This window comes from Urocitellus parryii, chromosome 2 (genome assembly GCF_045843805.1).
Source record: "Urocitellus parryii isolate mUroPar1 chromosome 2, mUroPar1.hap1, whole genome shotgun sequence".
Taxonomy (NCBI): domain Eukaryota; kingdom Metazoa; phylum Chordata; class Mammalia; order Rodentia; family Sciuridae; genus Urocitellus; species Urocitellus parryii.
Window position 1 is genome coordinate 46,543,472 of NC_135532.1, and position 18,829 is coordinate 46,562,300.

At 38.3% G+C, this 18,829-nt stretch overlaps 1 protein-coding gene across 1 annotated transcript; it reads left to right on the forward strand.

Annotated features, from left to right (window-relative positions):
• Window positions 1-4,255: 4,255 nt before the first annotated feature.
• LOC144253359 (sperm motility kinase Z-like) lies at window positions 4,256-5,662 on the forward strand. Its single transcript, XM_077795476.1, has one exon. The coding sequence runs from the start codon at window positions 4,256-4,258 to the stop codon at window positions 5,660-5,662; it is 1,407 nt and encodes a 468-aa protein (XP_077651602.1).
• Window positions 5,663-18,829: the final 13,167 nt, after the last annotated feature.

The following is an 18,829-nucleotide window of genomic DNA, read 5'->3' on the forward strand; positions in this document are numbered from 1 at the left end:
TTCCTGTGTGAACGTTGCCTAGAAGTAGACTCTTAATGGTAATTGAATGAATCAAAGACTAAAGTGTTTTCTATGTTGCTGAGAGTGCTGATTTTCATAGGGTAATTCTTATATTGATTTTTCATAGTAGTTGTGTACAGCTATTAAAGGAGAGGCAGGATTAATTTATTATTATGAATAATCATTGATGCAGCATCAATTAAGTATTTTGAAATTTATTTCACAGGGAATTCTTAAGAGTAACTGACAGATTTTTACCTCAAAAATTCATCAATGAACTGAAAATGGTGCCTGCAGCTGAGAGACTTGTGATGTACCTGGAGTCCCTCCAAGTTGATCAGCAATCCTATGAGGCAATTCATCTATGTCAACATCATCAGGGTATGTTATAAAAAATTGATGACATCTGTTTCATACTTTCTTCATGGTACTTTCAAATAAATGGTTAGGAATACCTCAACTTTTTCTCAAGTAAAAATTGAATTCATAATACTTAAATACCTTTATGCACAAAGAAATAGTCTCAGTGGAACTTTCTGTAGTTATTATTGAATGGTACATAACTCATGGACTTAATATTTTTCATAGAATTTTTTTAAGTTAAGATTTTTTTCAAGAGAATGGTTACACTTAGTCTTTGATTCATTCATTTAGTGTGAGTGAATTTCACTCTGGGTTTTGGTATTGCATACATATTTGCTGATTCTTGTTTGACATAGCAAAAAATACCACTAATTAATTTTTCCTTGTTTGAAATGGTGTTTTTGTAGGGGCCCATAGGCCAATGTTGCTATATTTAGCAAAGAAAATTGTAGGACACCGAATAAACTTTGAATTTCAGCTATACTAAAAATTTAACTGAGTGTCTTGTATTTTATCTGGCAATACCACATAGGTATTTCTGGAAGTCAAGTTTGCTCTTTTGAAGTGGGGCTACTTTTGGGTACCTTTGAGAAATAATTGTGTAGAAAATTTAAAAATCGGTATAATTTTGATAAATGGGGCATATTTAACATTGTCAGATTAGTACCTGATAGCAGACATACTTTTTAAAAAAAAAAACAGTGTAGCTGATGAGTATCATGCATGTTAGTTTTTTTAATTAATTTATTTTACAGTAGAATGCATTCTGACATATAGTACACAAATGGAGCACAACTTCTCATTCCTTTGGTTGTACATGGTTCAGGGTCACTTCACTAGTATAATCATACATGTATATAGGGTAATAATATCTGTCTCTTTATACTGTTCTTCCCATCCCCACAACCCTACCTTACTTCCCTCTATACAAACCAAAGTATGCAATTAACATACATATGTTAATTTTAACGCCTATAAGGAGAGACTGTAATTTGTATAGAAGCTATAAGTCAATGCTAAATTATGTTGGAGACTGAACAAGAGTATTCTTGAAAAGGTTTCAGCAGGTCATTATGAAATCTTTGAGCAGTTAGAACACTTCTGAGTCCGAAGGCTTTGAGGAAAATCAATTCTGGCTTTTTGTTGTATCAGAAATGAATATTTCTGCATAAGTATATATGGATGTAGGCTTGAATGACATACTATAATTGGAGGCTAATGATACAGCAAAACCTTTGGAAATATTCTAATAAGTACTTTTCTGAACATATTGCGGGGAGTATGTAGGGTTGAACTCAGGGGCACTCGACCACTAAACCACATTCTCAGCCCTATCTTGTATTTTACTTAGAGACAGGGTCTCACTGAATTGCTTAGTGCCTTGCTGTTGCAAAGGCTGGCTTTGAACTCGTGATTCTCCTGCCTTAGTCTTCAGAGCCATTGGGATTATAAACTTGTGCCACTGCACTCAGCTTTTTTTGGACATTTCTAAAGTTTCGATATATTGTGAGAAAGTCCTTGACCATACAAGTATTTTAAACTGTAAGACCCTGTCTGTTGAGACATGAGAATGAGTGAGGTTAAAAAAGAGTATGAAGAGTAAACCATCTTTAGTATATTTCAGTTGTCTTTTCTTTCATATTTTACCACCTCCAAACTGATATTTACACTGTAAACTAATAGGCATGAAACTAGAGCCTTCATATGTGTTAGTTACTTCTCTTTACCAGGCAGTGTTTAGCAGGTAGTAAATGCTCAATAAAGATTTATTGATTGAAACAATGAAGATTTAATTTTGACTTCTTCAGTCTTCATGTAGCCCATGTTAGGAGCTGGGATTAAATTAGAGAATTCAACAGGTATATTTGTAAGTGAAATGCTTTTGTTTTCAGTTTCATCTATACCTGAAAATGTGTTCATTCAAAAAAATATTTATTGAGCACCTACTATTTTCTAAGTATTATGTTTAGTATGTAAGTAAGCAAAACAGATCCAATACCTGTCTCTCTGGAGTTTAAATGTAGGAAAGAAGGCATTCAGGAGTCAATTAGAGAGGCAACTCAAGGTCATTTGTTTATCTGTCAGCCTTGGGGCACTGGAGATATTCATAGTTTCTCAATATAATTTGAAGTACCCCTCCCCCACACTACTACTACTTCTCCACTTCTCTCTCCTTTTTGAGATGATTATGATAATAAAAGAAAACAATATTGAAAGATTTCATGAATGTATTCATGCATATTATAATGAATAGGATTATTTATTGTGATTTCATATAACAACACTGGCAAGTTTTACAGTGTGTCCCTATTTTTTAAAAGTTTGATAAAAACAAAAGTTGTGGAAACATTTCTCCTTATAAGGAGAGCAATGTATGCTACTTGTTCAATGGCACTTGTGTTCTTATAAGTAATGGTTTAAAAATGAGCTGTTCCAGGCCCAGTGGCCCGCCGGCGTGGTAGACAGATCAACCCAATTGGAGGAGGGGCAGAGCTGCCACCTGCGCCTGCAAGGTAGGCAGACCTGCGACCTGGAGAACAGGCCCAGCGACTCGCCTGAGTGGTAGACAGACCTACCCAGTTGGAGGAACCCAGCTTCCTGCCGGTGAGGTAGACAGACCACTCCAGCTGGAGGAGGGGCCCTGCTGCCTGCCCATGCGGTCACCTGACCAAGCTCTTGACAAACATAAGGTTTCCCTAACACCCCCACCTCATCAAACACCTTGTGAGAAAAACTGATGGAACCTAACCCTAACCCTAACCCAATAGAGTCAAATGTATGAAAGATGATTTATCAAGAGCTCTGTAATGTTTGGAACAATCAATAATAAAAAAAAAAAAGAAAAAGAAAAATGTGTGTGTGTGTGTGTGTGTGTGTGTGTGTGTGTGTGTGTGTTGGGGGTTCCCCACACTTTTTCCCTTCCATCCTGTGAGGACAAAGCAACAAACAGCTTTGACCTTGAATTTACCAAACTGGGACTTGTTAACTTGTTAATGAATTGCCCAATCGAATGTATTTGGTTACAGCAGCATTAAGGTACCCAGTCATCTCTATTTCTTCCCTCTCTGGGAAGGACACATTTACTGGTTCTAGGATTCCTGGCTTCCAGGCCTTGTCCTTTATCACTTTGAGTATTTCAATCCACTGTGTTTTATGCTGCAGTGTTTCTAATGAAAGATCTGATGAAGAACTTATGGGGAAATTATGAGGAGCCCTCCCTCCCTGTCAAACCTGTAGGTGTGCCTAATGCTCTAGAGTGTCTCAGGGAACAGAGCATTGTTATATTATCATGATGTGAGGTGCTACCAACTTTTTGACACTCATATTGAGTGTTGGATGAAAGAAAAAGAAATACCTTAAGTGTAGGTATATTGAGGTCTTTCAACACCAAAGTCAAGACTTTTAGACTTGAAATGAAAGTCCATCAAGTACTGTACAAATTTTAATTTTTAAAAATTACTTATCAGTTTCCATAACCCATTGAACTGAAAAGCTTCCGGAGTCCTTTCTTATTCTTACTCTGAAATTGGCAAAGGTCCTGTAGGCCCAAAAGGACATGGCCACTGTGGGTGATGCCCAGGCATGACTGGGTCATTTCTTACTCTGAGCTCACAAGGAGCCACTGTGAGGGAGTCTCAATCCCCGGGTATATAACAGAGTGACTGAGGCTGGGTTTTTGTCCATAAGTACAGGAAGCTCTTGGTGGTGACCTGTCGGACTCCCAGCTAGTTAGTGCGTTTGGTGGTTGGCGGTTGGTGGTTGTGTTCTTTGGCGATTGGTTCTTTGATTTGGGTTTTTTGTTTTGTCTTGTTTTGTTTTTTGATTTTGGTTTGTTGTTTTAGTTTCTTATTTTGTTTTTAGCTAGCATCCTTAGTTGGTGTTCCTGCTTAGGATGCATAGTAAGAGTAGTGAGTCTAGTGTAGTGCCACAGTGGCCTGGCTCCTTCCAGGAGAAGGCCTTCACAGACCATTACCAGGTCTTGAAGGACATTGGGCATGGGGCATTTGGTAAGGTGATCCTAGCCCGCCATCTGCGCACTGGGGCCGAGGTGGCGGTGAAAATCCTGCCAAGGAGACTTTGGAGGAGTTTGACTTGCCCTGAAACACTGGCGATGAAGACCCTGAACCACCCGAATGTGATCCACCTCTTTCAGGTGATTGAAACCCACCAATATGTCTACCTGGTGATGGAGCATGGAGGCAGGGGATCGCTCTTTGACTTCATCCCACCTAGGGGCATGCAGGAGGAGGAGGAGGCCCGGAGACTGTTCAGACAGATCACCTGTGCGGTGTGCTACTGCCACAAGATGCACATCTTGCATGGAGACCTGAAGCCCCAGAACGTTGTGCTGGATGCCAGAGGCAACATCCGAATCATCGACTTTGGCTTAAGCACCGTTCTCAAGCCTGGGCAAGAATGGAACAGATACTGGCACCCTCTGGAGGGCCCCGCAGTGGACACCTGGCAACTGGGTATCATTTTGTACTTTATATTGACAGGGAACTGCCCAAGGGACATCTACCAACCTGAGTTGGAATTTCCCCAGCACGTGTCCCCCGAAGCACAAAGGCTGATCAGGAAAATCCTGGCAGAGGACCCAGGAGCAAGCCCCTCGGCAGAGGAGATCTTGGCAGACCCGTGGCTGAATCAGGGTGAGGAGAAGTCATCTTTCCATGATGTGCCCCTCCCCAACCTCTCAGACCCCACTGTACTGACAATGCTGTTCGACATGGGGTACGACCCTTACAGTACCTGGGTGTCACTGTCCCAGAAAAAGTTTGATGATGTGATGGCTTCCTATCTCATAATCCAGCAGCAGATAAGCCAGGGGGCAGGCTGCATGAAGCCTGGGAGAAGGGATCCTTCCACTTCCCCTGCCCTCCCGCAGAGGAGGGCGAGTGAGCCTGCCCTTCACACCTTCCCCTTGCCCTGTGAGCATCATCAGCCTCAGGAGGCCAAGGAGTCAGGGCAGAAGGGCTTCAGAAGGGCCAGCTGGCCTGCCATTAGTCTCCGCTTCCTGCATGAGAAGCCCCCCACTCCCAGGCTAGCCTCCCAGCATCACTCTGTGGCCGACTCACCCCAACCCTGCCCATCAACAACAGACAGCCTTGTCTCCCAAGATGCCACCACAGTGCATCCCCAGGGCCACAGGAAGGGCTGGAAGCGGGTGAGGCAGATGATGGCTGCGTGCTTGCGCAGACTGTGCTGTTGCACACCCTCATGTGATGGCGAAAACGAGGCTCCTACACCAGGGGAGCAGAAACCTGCTAGGTTCACAAATCGGGTGGTTCCTACATAAATGGACAGTTCAGATGGACCAAACGAAGAAACAGCCAGCCAGAGGACTCTCTACTCCGTGGATGCTGTTGTCACTATATGACCATTGGTCACCTAGACTCCAACAGCTGCAGGACTGAGTGCCTACTGGCTGGGCTTCTCCACATGGGGTCCAGCCAGGAGCACACCTGGATCTACCTGGACATCAGGTGTCCCCTGCCCCACCTACCAGAGTCATCAGATGAGACTGTTTACCCTGGGACCCTTCCCCTGCCCTGCTCTTCTCTGTCCTTTCTCCCATGCTCCTGGGATGGCAGAGATATTTCTTAATAAATTTGTTTCTCTCAAATTGCATAGTCAAATTGATGTTCCAAAGATTTAAAAAGAAGGGCTGATGTCAAAAAGTGGGGACAGGGGGTTTCCAAGTGGGGCAAGAGCCCACCAGGCATCCATTCCAAGGCCTGGACCACTGTGCCAGTGTAGAGGAGGACTCACTCACCTCAGCCATCAGACAGGGGAACTTGCTTGGCTTTAGCAGTGTAGATGGGGACTCAGTTGCCTTAGTGTAGAGGGTCTCCAGTGTAGATGTGTACTCACTTGCTTTGACCCAGTGCCTTGGAGATTTGCTCTCCTTAACCCAGTTGAATGGGGATTTTTCCTTAGAGCCAGTGTAGACATGAATGAGTTTGAGTTCATGTCCTTTGGCAGAAGGAATCCCTTCCTGAGGTGTGTGGAGAAGATGGGTGGGTGGCAACTGTTGGAGAAATCACATCTGAGAAGGCAGAATATATCCAAAGAGATGTGAGTAGGATGGTGAAAGCGCTTGAACTGAAGCCACATAAGTTATGGGAGAAGAACTGGGAATAATTAGCCCAGAGAAAACAATGCTTGATTTGGACATGGCTAAATCTTTCCAGCTCCTTGAAACTCAACCACAGCTACTCTGTCAAAAACAAAGATATATTATTCATGATGTTTCATAATCTATTTTTTCTCTTAACTCATTCAATGGGTTCATACTATTGGTTATGTGTATTTTTATAAATTCTTTTTTCCATATGTATTTATAGTTGACTTTCATAATTTATTTGTGTCACTCTAGTGCCTACCCTGTTGATTAGTGCTATATTTTAATTCAGATTCAAAGAATGCATGAACTTTCAGAGAGTTTGCTGTTCTTGAACTTATTTGCCTAAATTATGATGTGTGTATTAGCAATTACATAGTTTATACCATATAATACACATTTTCCTTATGAGCTATGGGACAAATAAACCATATTTCTGTGGTTGGCTAATTATTGTATTTTATTTATTTGTTATTTCTTTTTATTCTTCAAGTTTTGTGGTGTGTATGTGTGTGTGTGTGTGTGTGTGTGTGTGTGTGTGCATATTCTCACTGTGTGGATAGGTTAGAAAAAATAGATATTTATGTAATCTTACTTTCATTTAATTGCTTTCTTTTGCATCTGTTTATGATTTAGCCTTGTTTTGTTTTGACTTAGGTGAGATATAATTATATACAGGTTTGAACTGTTTTGACCTTATATTTGCTTGTTTGTTTTTATATTGGTTTATGTCCTTAATCCCACAATACCAAATTTTCATGCTCCCTCTCCTCTTTTGTCTTTTAATTACTTTTAGTTAATTTTTTGTAATTCCTTCTTTATAGTCAACATCAGCTACCTATCTCCTGACTCTTTTTGGTTTACTTAACATATTTCAAACTTTTCTTGCCTTCTGTCTAATAGAATTAGATAGTTAATGTAATTCACACCCCATTCATGTTGTTGTGATTATTGATAGAATACACGACATAGTAGATACCTGCTGTTTAATTCTTGATTGAGCTCATGATTTTTTGTTTTTGGTATTGATGGTACTGATGCTCACCTCAACATTCCTATATAGGTGGCAATTATCGCTATAGATGTCAAAGTGGACAGCAGACACTGTATATCTGTTGCTAACAGTAGTGCTATTCCTGGCTCCCACTTCCTGTAAGAGGAGCTGGAAAATGATTGGAACATTTCAAGTTCACAGAGTCAAGATCTTGCTGTGGAGCAATACTCACAACTCTGCCAAGTTAGTAACAGCAAATCTCACTCCACACATGATGATCTAGCCGCACATGATCCTTCACATTACTTCAAGGGCAGAGAATTGGGGAAACAAAACCCCCAAACAAACAAACAAGGTCCCAAGTAGGAACAATCAGAGGGGCACATCAGGTTGCACTCTTAGATATCTACTCATAAAGCAAAAAAGACAACTATCCACAAGAGGACTTAAAAGACGAAGGAGAATCCATTTAACTGATGCACAAGTCCAACCAAGACCTCTGAAAACATGAGGAAATAGGCCAAGAAATCTCCTCCAAAATTCAGAATCTCCCAACAAAGGATCCCACAGATATGGAAGTAGATGAAATTTCAAAGATTATAAAAATGATTATTAAAATATTAAACTAAAAGAAGATCTAAGCAATGAATGAAGAAAGCTAATATTGGAGATAAAAGACCACTTCAATAAAGAAATAGAAATATTGAAAAGAAACCAGTCAGAACTCATGGAAATGAAAGACACAAATCACACATCAGAATAGCTCAACTGTGGAACCAACCTAGATGCCCTTAAATGGATGAATGGATTTTTTAAAAATGTGACATATATACACAATGGAATATTACTCAGCAATAAAGGAGAATAAATCATGGCATTTGCAGGTAAATGGATGGAATTAGAGAAGATAATGCTAAGTGAAGTTAGCCAATCCCCCAAAAAACAAATGCCAAATGTTTCCTTTGATATAAGGAGGCTGATTCATAGTGGGATAGGGAGAGGGAGCATGGGAGGAATAAAGGAACTCTAGATTGGCCAGAGAGGGTGGGAAAAGAAGGGAGGGGGCGTGGGATTATAAATGATGGTGGAATGTGATGATCATTATTATACAAAGTACATGTATGAAGACATGAATTGGTGTGCAAAAACATTGTATAAAACCAGAGATGTTGAAAATGGTGCTCTATGTGTGTAATAAGAATTGTAATGCATTCCGCTGTCATATATTAAAAAAAGAAAGAAAATTCCACTGGAAACCATCACCAACAGATTAGATTTCATAGAAAACTTGAGTCCTTGAGGACAGAACTTCAACTTCAGGCCTCCAAGACAGGGTAAAATGTCTCAGATGGGGGTGTTCTGGCGGCCAGCATGGAGGTGGCAGGACCAGCTGGAGCTGGGGGAGTCACTAACTCTGAGAGAGAAGTCACCCAACCAGAGGGCTGAAAGTCCAGGGAGGGAGCAGAGGCCTCGCAGGGGTGACTGAGCCCCTGGTGGCAAGTTTCTAGTCAAAGTCCAGGCCAGGCCTCTACCTTTAAGGCAGAGTGCCAAGGTGACAGGAACCCTGCACTCCCCAGAATTCTGAATGCTTTGGTCATAATTGATCCCTGCAACGCTCCAGGACATTCAGCTAGAAGGTGGATGGTCATAGAGCGGTTTTTGGAGCAGAGCTGAGGGCTCTCTGAAGCTCTAGCAATGTTTCATGGTTTAGAGGCCTAGGCTTCGGCTTGGGCCAGACCTTGGGTCAGGTGGGAGGCAGCTTGGCTTCCCCCACTGGCCAAGTCTCCAGCTGCACCACAGATACGCCTGTGGAGGTCTCCAAAGCTGTGGAAGACAGTTCCCTTCGTTGTCGAGGAAAAAAAATTGAAACCACAGAATCAAGGTTGAGATCAGAGAATACAAGACTTAAAAAGTATTCTACTGATCTGGAAAAAAAGGATGAAGCATCACAGCTTCAAATAAACCTTCTGTGATGGAGCAGAGTGATCCTGCTGCAGAAAAGGGAACAATTTCTCCACAGAGTTCATCAGTGGGAGAAGTGTTCAGACTCCAACAAGCCCTGTTTGATGCTGAAAATGAAAGAATGAGACTCAGGAGTTTAAGACAGGATACCAGCCTTGCTGAAGACAATCTGAAACTTCAAATGCATGTCCAGGTTTTAGAAAAAGAGAAGTCCTTATTGAGTCAAGAAAAGGAAGAACTTCAGATATCACTTTGCAAACTGAGCTGGGAATATGAAGTCATTAGAAGTGTGGCTTCAACAGACATGTATTTGAATGTACAAATACATGACTTAACACTGAACTTGGAGGCTAAGGAGCAAGAGCTGTATGAGAGTATTAACGAAAAGCAAATGCTGAGAGCTGAGTTAGAATATCTGTACAATGAACACCGGGAAGCCATAACTCACATGAATTGGATAATAGATGACCTATCAAAACAGCAAAATGAAGGAGATGGTCTAATCAAGAAGTTGAAACAAGATCTGGATGATGAAAAAGAGAGAGTTCATCAACTTGAGAAGGATAAAATGGACATAACTAACGAGTTGCATGTACAGAAAGAAAAGTTAACTCAGAGTGCACTGAGCCTCAGTGATTTGCATTTAACCAAGCAGAAGCTTGAAGCTAAAGTCAAAGATTTAGTAGGTCAGCTACGTCAGTCACAAAAAAGTAGTTTAAACATCCAGCAGGAAAACCTGGAACTTAAGGAATACATTAGCCAAAAGGAAGAGGAACTATGTAGAGTTCGGAACGAGTTAAGACATGCTGTTAATGAAGACTCTAATTTTAAGGATGACTTGCTTAAAGAAGGGGAAGTCGAAATTACAAACTTGAAGCAAAATCTTGCAGAAGTAGAACAGCTCAATGAAAATTTAAAGAAAGTTGCTTTTGATCTGAAAACGGAAAATGACAAGTTGATTTCAGCATGTGAAGATGTAAGGCATCAGTTGGAAGAATCTATTGCTGGTAACAACCAAATTTCTCTAGAAAAAGACACTATTATGGAGACTCTGAAAAGAGAGAAAGAACAGATCCAAGTAGAACTGTGTCAGGCCAAAAAGAGACTGTTGGAAGAGGCAAACAATTACAGGCAGACTATTCAGGAACTCTCAAATGTACGTAATTGGAATACCTCTGCCTTACAGCTGGAACAGGAGCGTGTAGTGCAACTCAGTCAAGAGAAAGACTTTGAAATAGCAGGACTCAAGAAGAATATTGAGCAAATGGTTACTGATCAAAAAGAAACTAAGGAAATATTGGCATCTTGTTTAGAAGAACAGAAGCAATTGATGCAACTTATAAATGAGAAAGAAGTTTTCATTGGCCAACTCAAACAAGAAAGTTCAGAACTGCAAAAGGATTTAGATAAGTATTCTCAGGCCTTAAAACAAAATGAAACTTTAAGGCAGACCATAGAGGCAAAAGACAAAAGTCTTAGTGCCACAAAGGAAGAAAACAGACATCTGCAAGAAGAATTGGAAAGACTTAGGGAACAGCGGAATCGAGTTGGAGCTGTGGCTGCGCCTCAAACCCTCGATAGTATCACAGAACTAGAATCTGAGGTATCTCAACCGAATGTCATCAAGAATCTTCTGGAAGAGGAAGTTACACATCATCAAAAGATCATTGAAGATCAAAACCAGAGTCAAATGCAACGACTTCAGTCTCCACAGGAGCAGAAGGAGGAAATGGATAAATTTAAATACCAGTATGAGCAGATGAAGGCTGCACATACCCAACTGATTTTTAAAAAAGACAAGGAAATTAAGAATTTGCAGAAAACCATCAAACAAATAAAAGCCCAGGGGCATGAAGAGAGACAGGACATTCAAACAGAGAATGCTGATAGTTTTCCAGAAACAAAAGAGAAAAGCCTTAATATAGAAAATGGGAATGAAAACCATGCCATATGTAAAGCCAAAATGGAAAAATTTGTGAAAAGAATCAAAGAACGAATACTTGACATTCAACTTTATAATTCAAAGAATATATCTTTAACCAAAAAGATCCATCAGCTGTCTGAAGAGGAGGTTGAGAAACTCACTCAAATTATCCAGCAGAAAGACATGGAGAGACAAGCTCTTTGTGCTTGAATGTCTCTAGTTTCATACACCTAAGATGTCCTTGACCTCCAGCAGCAACTCCTCCAGACCTTCACTATGGAAGGAGAACAAGGATGATTTGTTAGTATCCATTTAAATATTTCAATTGGCTACAAAGTCACTTCAGGTGAAATTCAATTTTCTAGGTGTTAAATATAGCTATTTTGAATGGGAAGATCCAAAAGTGTCCCCAACATACCCTTGAGACCAGATGAACCAACTAGGCTTAATAGTTCTTTATCAGGACTTTTTATTCAACATTGTCCAAATACTAAAACAAAATTACACTTGGAGGGCCCAAATATGAAATTTAGTGGTTCAATTCTAAGATTCTCTTTATCAAAATTCTTTAATCAAAACTTATCCATTTAACTATTTCAATTGGCTACAAAGCCACTTCAGGTTAAATTCAATTTTCTAGGTGTTAAATATGTCCATAAGGAAAATGGTTTCTACTCGTTAAGTGTGAGTCAAACCAAAAGTCTTAATACATCAATCATTTCCAATGGAAAAGTTAATTTGTAAGAACGTATCATTAAAATCTGGACTGTTTATCTAAACGATTCTCTGGGTTATCAAAACGAGTATTTAAAATTAATCTTTTTTTATTTTTGTAAATTAAGATAAAAGATGAATCAAGAGTTTCCAGCTTGAGCTGGGTGAAAGTCGGAGAGGAGAGAAAGCAGATTATGTGGCAATTGCTTCTCTGACACCTGTAGTTTCTAGAACCATTAAGAACATTTTTATTAAAATTAATTCAGTATGAAACAAATTTTTAAATATAAATTATATTATAATTAAATATAAATTAATATTACTACCTTTAATTTAAATTTATTTTAATAATTAATTTTATGATAGTTTTATTACCTTTAACTTTATTTTTTGATGTAGCACTTAAAATTTTATTTGTATTGCTTTTTAATTTAATAAAATTAATTTATATAAAATTATAACATAATTTATATTTTAAATTTATTAAATTTTATTTAAATTAATAAAATGTAAAGAAATGAATTTAAATAAAATTTAATATAAATCTTATTCATCAATATTCATTACATAATTTAATATAAATTTTCATACAATTAATTTTAATGAAAGTGTTCTTAGTGGTTTGGGAAGCTCCAGGTGTCGGAAAGGTATTTGTTTTATGATCTGCTTTTTTTCTCTTCTCCGATTTCACCTAGCTTGGGCTGGTAACTTTTGATTTATCTTTTTTCTTAATTTACAAAAATCAAAAATAGAAGACAAAATACCTGGTAGCTATAAATATGTATCATCTTTTCTTCCTTTTTATTTCTTTTTTAAAAATTTTCTCTCAGTTCCAACTTTTTGGTTTTTTTACACACCAGAATTAAAATACCTAACATAGAAAAGAAGGCAAGAGCACTAAAAGCTGCAAAAAAAAAAAAAAAAAACCCATCAGGTATCATTTAGGAACAAGCCACAAAGGCTAACTTCTGGCTTCTGAACTCAGATCCTAAAGAAGAACAAGGCCCAGAGTGAGATATTCAAGAAAGCTCTTAAAGAAAAATTTTGTCAGTCGAGATTTCTAAATCCAGCAAAGCTCTTTCAAAATCAATGTAGAAAGAATTGCTTTATATGACATGGATAAGCTAAAAGAATTTATGATCACTGAAGAAGCACTACAAGGAATACTCAAAGATAAACTGCACAAAGATATACCCAAAAAATAACTCCCAAAGCTCCTAAATAGATGATGACCATGAGAAGAGCAACCAACTAACTGAAAATTAAGACAGAATTAAATGTAGTAAACAAACCAAAATATCAGAAAATTACAAACCCATATTCACAATAACCCTGATTGCATCTGGCACCAACTCCTCAGTTAAAAGACACAGATTAATGGATTGAATCAAAAAACAAAATTCCACTAAATGTTGTTTGCAAGAACCTCTATCACCAGCAGACAGGTCATCCAAGTATAAAATTAATAAGGATTTTTCTGACTTTAATACTAAAAATCAAATGTACCTAATAGACATCTAGACACTATTTCACCCCCAAACAGCTGAAATGAATTTACCTTTTTCCAGAAGCTCATGGAATCTTTTCCATTATTGATCATATTTTAAAATGAGTACAGCTTGCAAGACAATATTTATTGAGCTCTGCATATAAAATATGTTCATGAATTTGATGTGATTTGACAGAAACATGTGTTTTTCCAATAGCAAACAAGCATAAAAATAAATCCAAGTGTTGCTACAACTGCAGTTCCTAGAACCCATTATTTAAAATCCATTTTTTATTAAAATGTGACTATATTTTCAGAAACATGGGTTAATTATAAACCCAAATTTTTCTTGCTATATTTCATGATATTCCCTGTAAAGTGTATTTTTAATTTGTTAGATTTATGTTTCTCTCAAGAATGCTATAAAGCTATATCACATTTTTCCTTAGAAATAAAATCATATACTTTCAAAGGCTTTTGATGACTATTATTGTGGGACCAAAAAGGTAAAAGGTTATAACTTTCAAATGTCATTTTCTAATTATAGTGAGCAAATCAGAAAGGGATTTCTCTGTCTATTACTGGTAGAATCTCTATGAGGGCTTTCAGTAGTACTTCCTTCACCATCTATCTTTGAAATGCACAGAATCTTCTAAAACCCAATGTGGGACTACAACTTAAATGTTCTTGTGTATAGCCATGACAGTGACAGATACAGAATTAGCACACAATCAATTCTTAGAGAATCATGGAAAGCAATACATGGAAAAGATGACTAATTTATATTAAGCACCATTGATCCATTCCCTCTTTTAAAGAAAATATTCTGGGGCTATGAATCAGTGCAGTTCAATGCAACTTAGGTAACAAAGGTTGGCCTTTCTTTAGGCACTAGTCCAGAAGTTTTGACTTTTGAAGATCTCAGTAGAATATTAAGACCTATTTTCCGTTTTAGAAATCATTAGATTACTTAATTGGCATTCAGTAAATTTAGTTTTTCAGTGCACAGACTTTGTACATCCTTTGTATATCTTTGTGGTGGTGCAAGAAGCATGGTCCTCTCTTGAAAGCATGCTTCAATCTTTGTTTTGGTCAGTAACTTGGAAAACAGTCTGTCTCAGCCAGTCAGTGTTACAGAATTGTTTTATATAATGGTTACGTGCACATATATCTTTGGGAAGCTGTCTTGACTCAAAAAGGCATTGCCTTTCTGACCTTTTCCTGCCATATCTCCTAGTGATATATATCTGTAGAGCCGACTTTTACCAAGATGCTCTAGGGATGTGCCTATGTGGTAACCCTTGGCAATGTTACCTATTATTTTTATCACTTACCCCTGTTCTAATATTCCCTATTAGAGAAATCTCAGAGATGGAAGTTCGTTTTGAATCTTTAAGGTTTTCAAGAGTACCCACTAAGACTGCAAGTCCCCTGGGCAGTGTAATATCCAGTGGTGTGCAGATAAGCCAGCTCCTCACAGGCCAGTAGGGAGAGTTAACAATGCCAATTTCCTGGGTATAAGCATTTCCTCCAAGGCTGATGACTAGCTACCAAAAGTTGAAAGTTTGTTTGTAAAATTCCTGAATATTGAGCAGTTATCTCTCACAAGCTGGTACAATTTGGCTCCAGCATGCCACTGGCTTAATTAAGTCTTTATCAACCAACTGCCTGAGGAGAATGATGACAGTTACCTAAGAGCGAGGATTTTGAGAAACAAGGCAATGGAATGTGAATAGGAAGAGAGAGGTGAAAGAAAAGAAAAGGGAAGGGAGGACTGAGAACACAGACTAGATGGTGTCATGCTGTCTCTGGGAAATGTAGTTGCCTAGAGTTGTACCAGTTGCAGGTGTGCAGGGCCCTTCTTGAACTGGGAGCTTGGTTTGAGCCAAGAATTGGAGAGAAGTCTGTCCTCGAGTGAGATGATGCTCCTGGGTAGGGGCCGCCTTTCTTATATCCATTGTATTTCAGAACAAAGAAAACGTGCCACTTGATATTGCATTCTTTCCAGAAGTGATGCGTCCATTGATAAGATTATCTGAAATTGTCAAATACAACTAAAATTAAATCAGTAACTACCTCCTTAAGACAAGCAAATCAGCAAGTTTGTGATTTTAGGGAAACTGTATTTTCATTAACCTTTTGGGCCATACAAGGAAACTGACATCCCTAAAAACTAAGAAAATTGTGGGGTTTATAGACTTTTAAATTAAGGTTAAAAATAGAAATATCAACTTTGACTCTCTAGGAAAGGCCTAACCTTGAAATCATCAGCAGGAATATTTTAGCTCTCTTCTCTCATGACAAGCTTTAAGATCATTCTGCTGAATGTAACCATATCCTCAGCACATATTGTTGAGCAATATGATAAATAAATAAAAAGGCAATCTTAGAAAAAATATTTAAGGCAATTTTCCTTATATAAGGAAAGTAAATTAACTCAGGCATATACCCACCCTAAATTGAGGTGTCAAATGCCATGAATAGGTTCATATTCAATGGCTCTACAATTTTTACAATGCTGAACTTATTTGGTGCATTATATGTATAGTCAACACATCACAATGACTATAGAAAGAAACTTTCTTATCATGTTTACAAACATAATTCTGATTTTTATTCATAAGCAGTATAGCATATTGTTTAAGAGCATGAAATTTGGAGTGGTCATACCAGGTTTCAAATCCCTTTTGAACATTGTATGGGATCTTTGACAAATGAATTATTCTTTCAAAACCTCATTTTCTTTACTTTTTTTAAAAGAGAATTTTTCAATATTTATTTTTTAGTTTCTTCTTTATTTTATTTTTATGTGGTGCTGAGGATCAAACCCAGTGCCCCGCACATGCCAGGAGAGCACATTACCACTTGAGCCACATCCCCAGCCCTCAAAACCTCATTTTATAATCATAATGTAAAAATAATATAAGAAAATGTATGATAAATGCCTGACACAGAGTGAATCCTCAGTAAACAATCAAAATTAGAAACATAGGATTTAGGTAATATTGGGCACAGAATACTTTAATGCTTACATGGAAACAAAGCAAATGAAAATGAAACAGTGTTACTTAAATACCCAACATTAAATCATGACCCAATGAGTTATATAATTCATCATCTATCCTAGTGTTAAAATGAAAGCTTTGTTTGTAATCCTGTTTGGAGAAAGTTTTGTCAAGCCCAAAAATGGAATTGAAAAAATGGCCTTTGCCTAAACTTGTCAACTTGAAGGAAAGCAGGAAATCAATGATAGGACAATTGTCAGCAGAGGATTAGAGTGTTTAAGCCTATTCTAAAGACAAATTAGAAGACTAAAAAACACACAGCAAAACATACAGCATTGAGCCTGAGTCCTGAGAACAGTAAAGAGCAAGTCAAATTTGGTGCTGTGTTTCTTCGCTTTTCTTGCTTAGTTTTTTGCCTTCGTTTGCTTTAGGACTTGAAGGCACTGGGTAGCCCTAGAAATTGATGTGTGGGTGGCACAAGAATTTGGAAGATTAGTTAAAAGTCTGTACAGAGGCCGCCTAGGCATCTTGGCTTTCTCCTCTACCTTGTGCTCCTGGACAGCAGCACTCCCCTACCATACAAAAGGCAGGAACTATAATGGAGACTCCTACAGCTTAGGATAGGGCAGGAGTGAGACCATACAAGGAAGAGATGAAGTTAAAGTCTACCCCTTTTCTTACTTGGATCCATGGAAGCTGCCATCTCTCTCTCTCTCTCTCTCTCTCTCTCTCTCTCTCTCTCTCTCTCTGTGTGTGTGTGTGTGTGTGTGTGTGTGTGTGTGTATACATATATACACTTCTTGGCAGGAAATTAGCAAAAGTCTTTTTGGACAGTACTGTGCCCAAGACAAGAATATATTTTATTTAAAGGAGAAGAAAAGTAAAATATATTGCAATGGAATTGAAATTATGATAGAGAGTTTGGGAATCATAGAAAGCAGCTCAATTTGGTTAGATAAACTAGGAGGGCTGTATAGGAAAGCTGGAGAAAAGGCGGAAGATCAATCTTGTATCATATTATCAAGGTCATGAGATTTTTTTCCTGAAGGCAGTGGAAAATTAAGCAACCCTTTAATTACCTTTTATCACTGTGAGGAAATAATTTTTATTTATCTTTCAGTGTCCACAGAGAGCATATAGAAAACTAAATAATTAGTGAGAGAAAATTCCTTCATTAAATGTGTCTTTTGGTCACAGCAATGAAAAAGCTTACTAAACACTAGGTATAGAACTCTTGGTTGGAAATTGTTTTCTTCTTTCTCCATGTCAGAAATTAACCTTATTGGTTTACCTTTAAATGTGACCTGATGTATATCTCTTGCAGCTTTTAATATTCTTTCCTTATTTTCTATGTTAGGTATTTTGATTATGATGTGTCTTGAAGAACTTCTCTTCTGGTCAGGTCTGTTTGGGGTCCTGAATGCCTCCGGTGCATGTGTCCTTTCTAACACTGAGGAAATTTTCTGCAACTATCTCATTGAAAATGTACCTAATACCTTTAGCTTGTATCTTCATATTCTCTTCTACCCCAGTGATTCTCAGGTTTGGACTCTTAATGTTGTCCGAGAGTTCTTGTATATTCTAATCATGTCCTATCATTTTCCCCCTTAATTGCATTCTGTGTACTCAAGTCCATGTAACTATATAACAACAGTGTTTATAATCTAGGCCTGGCTCCAATAAGGTTAATGAACCACAATTTCCTAGGGAGATGATGGTGATCCAAGCTGTGTCATTGGCAAGTTGTCATCTATTGAATTCAAGAGTTTCTGGGCAAACAGTAGACATTTGATTCCTTTGAAAATCATTAGCCAGCTTGTTCTGGTGCAGCACTTACTGTGGACCTGCCAAGGTAGGCCCTACAGGGAAATACCAGAACACCCATCATGGTTTTTATTCTTGGGGAGCTTAGTCTATATATTTGGGGAGACAAAACTGAAAATCGTGAACTAGCAGCAAGTGCCAAACAATGTGTAGTTCAATGTGAAATAGGGATTTGGGCCCTTGTGCTGTAGTGTTTCACAGGAGAGGTATCTATGCTCTTGCATTTTATAAGCAAAGGAGTTGAAGCTTAGGCTGTGCTTTTTAAATGGATGAACTTAGATAGTTAAAAGATGAGGGAAAGGCATTCCAGCATTGCATTCCAAAGAAACTCGACTGCAAAACGGGCTCAACACCAATCATCCCAAGGAGGTAACTAAGCTTATGCTAGAGCAAAGGTGGGGTGAGTTCTGGGTCTGAGCACTAGAAACAC

Bases quoted from the DNA above. Each gene is read 5' to 3' on its own strand.
- LOC144253359 (XM_077795476.1), top strand. From the start codon at position 4,256: ATGCATAGTAAGAGTAGTGAGTCTAGTGTAGTGCCACAGTGGCCTGGC.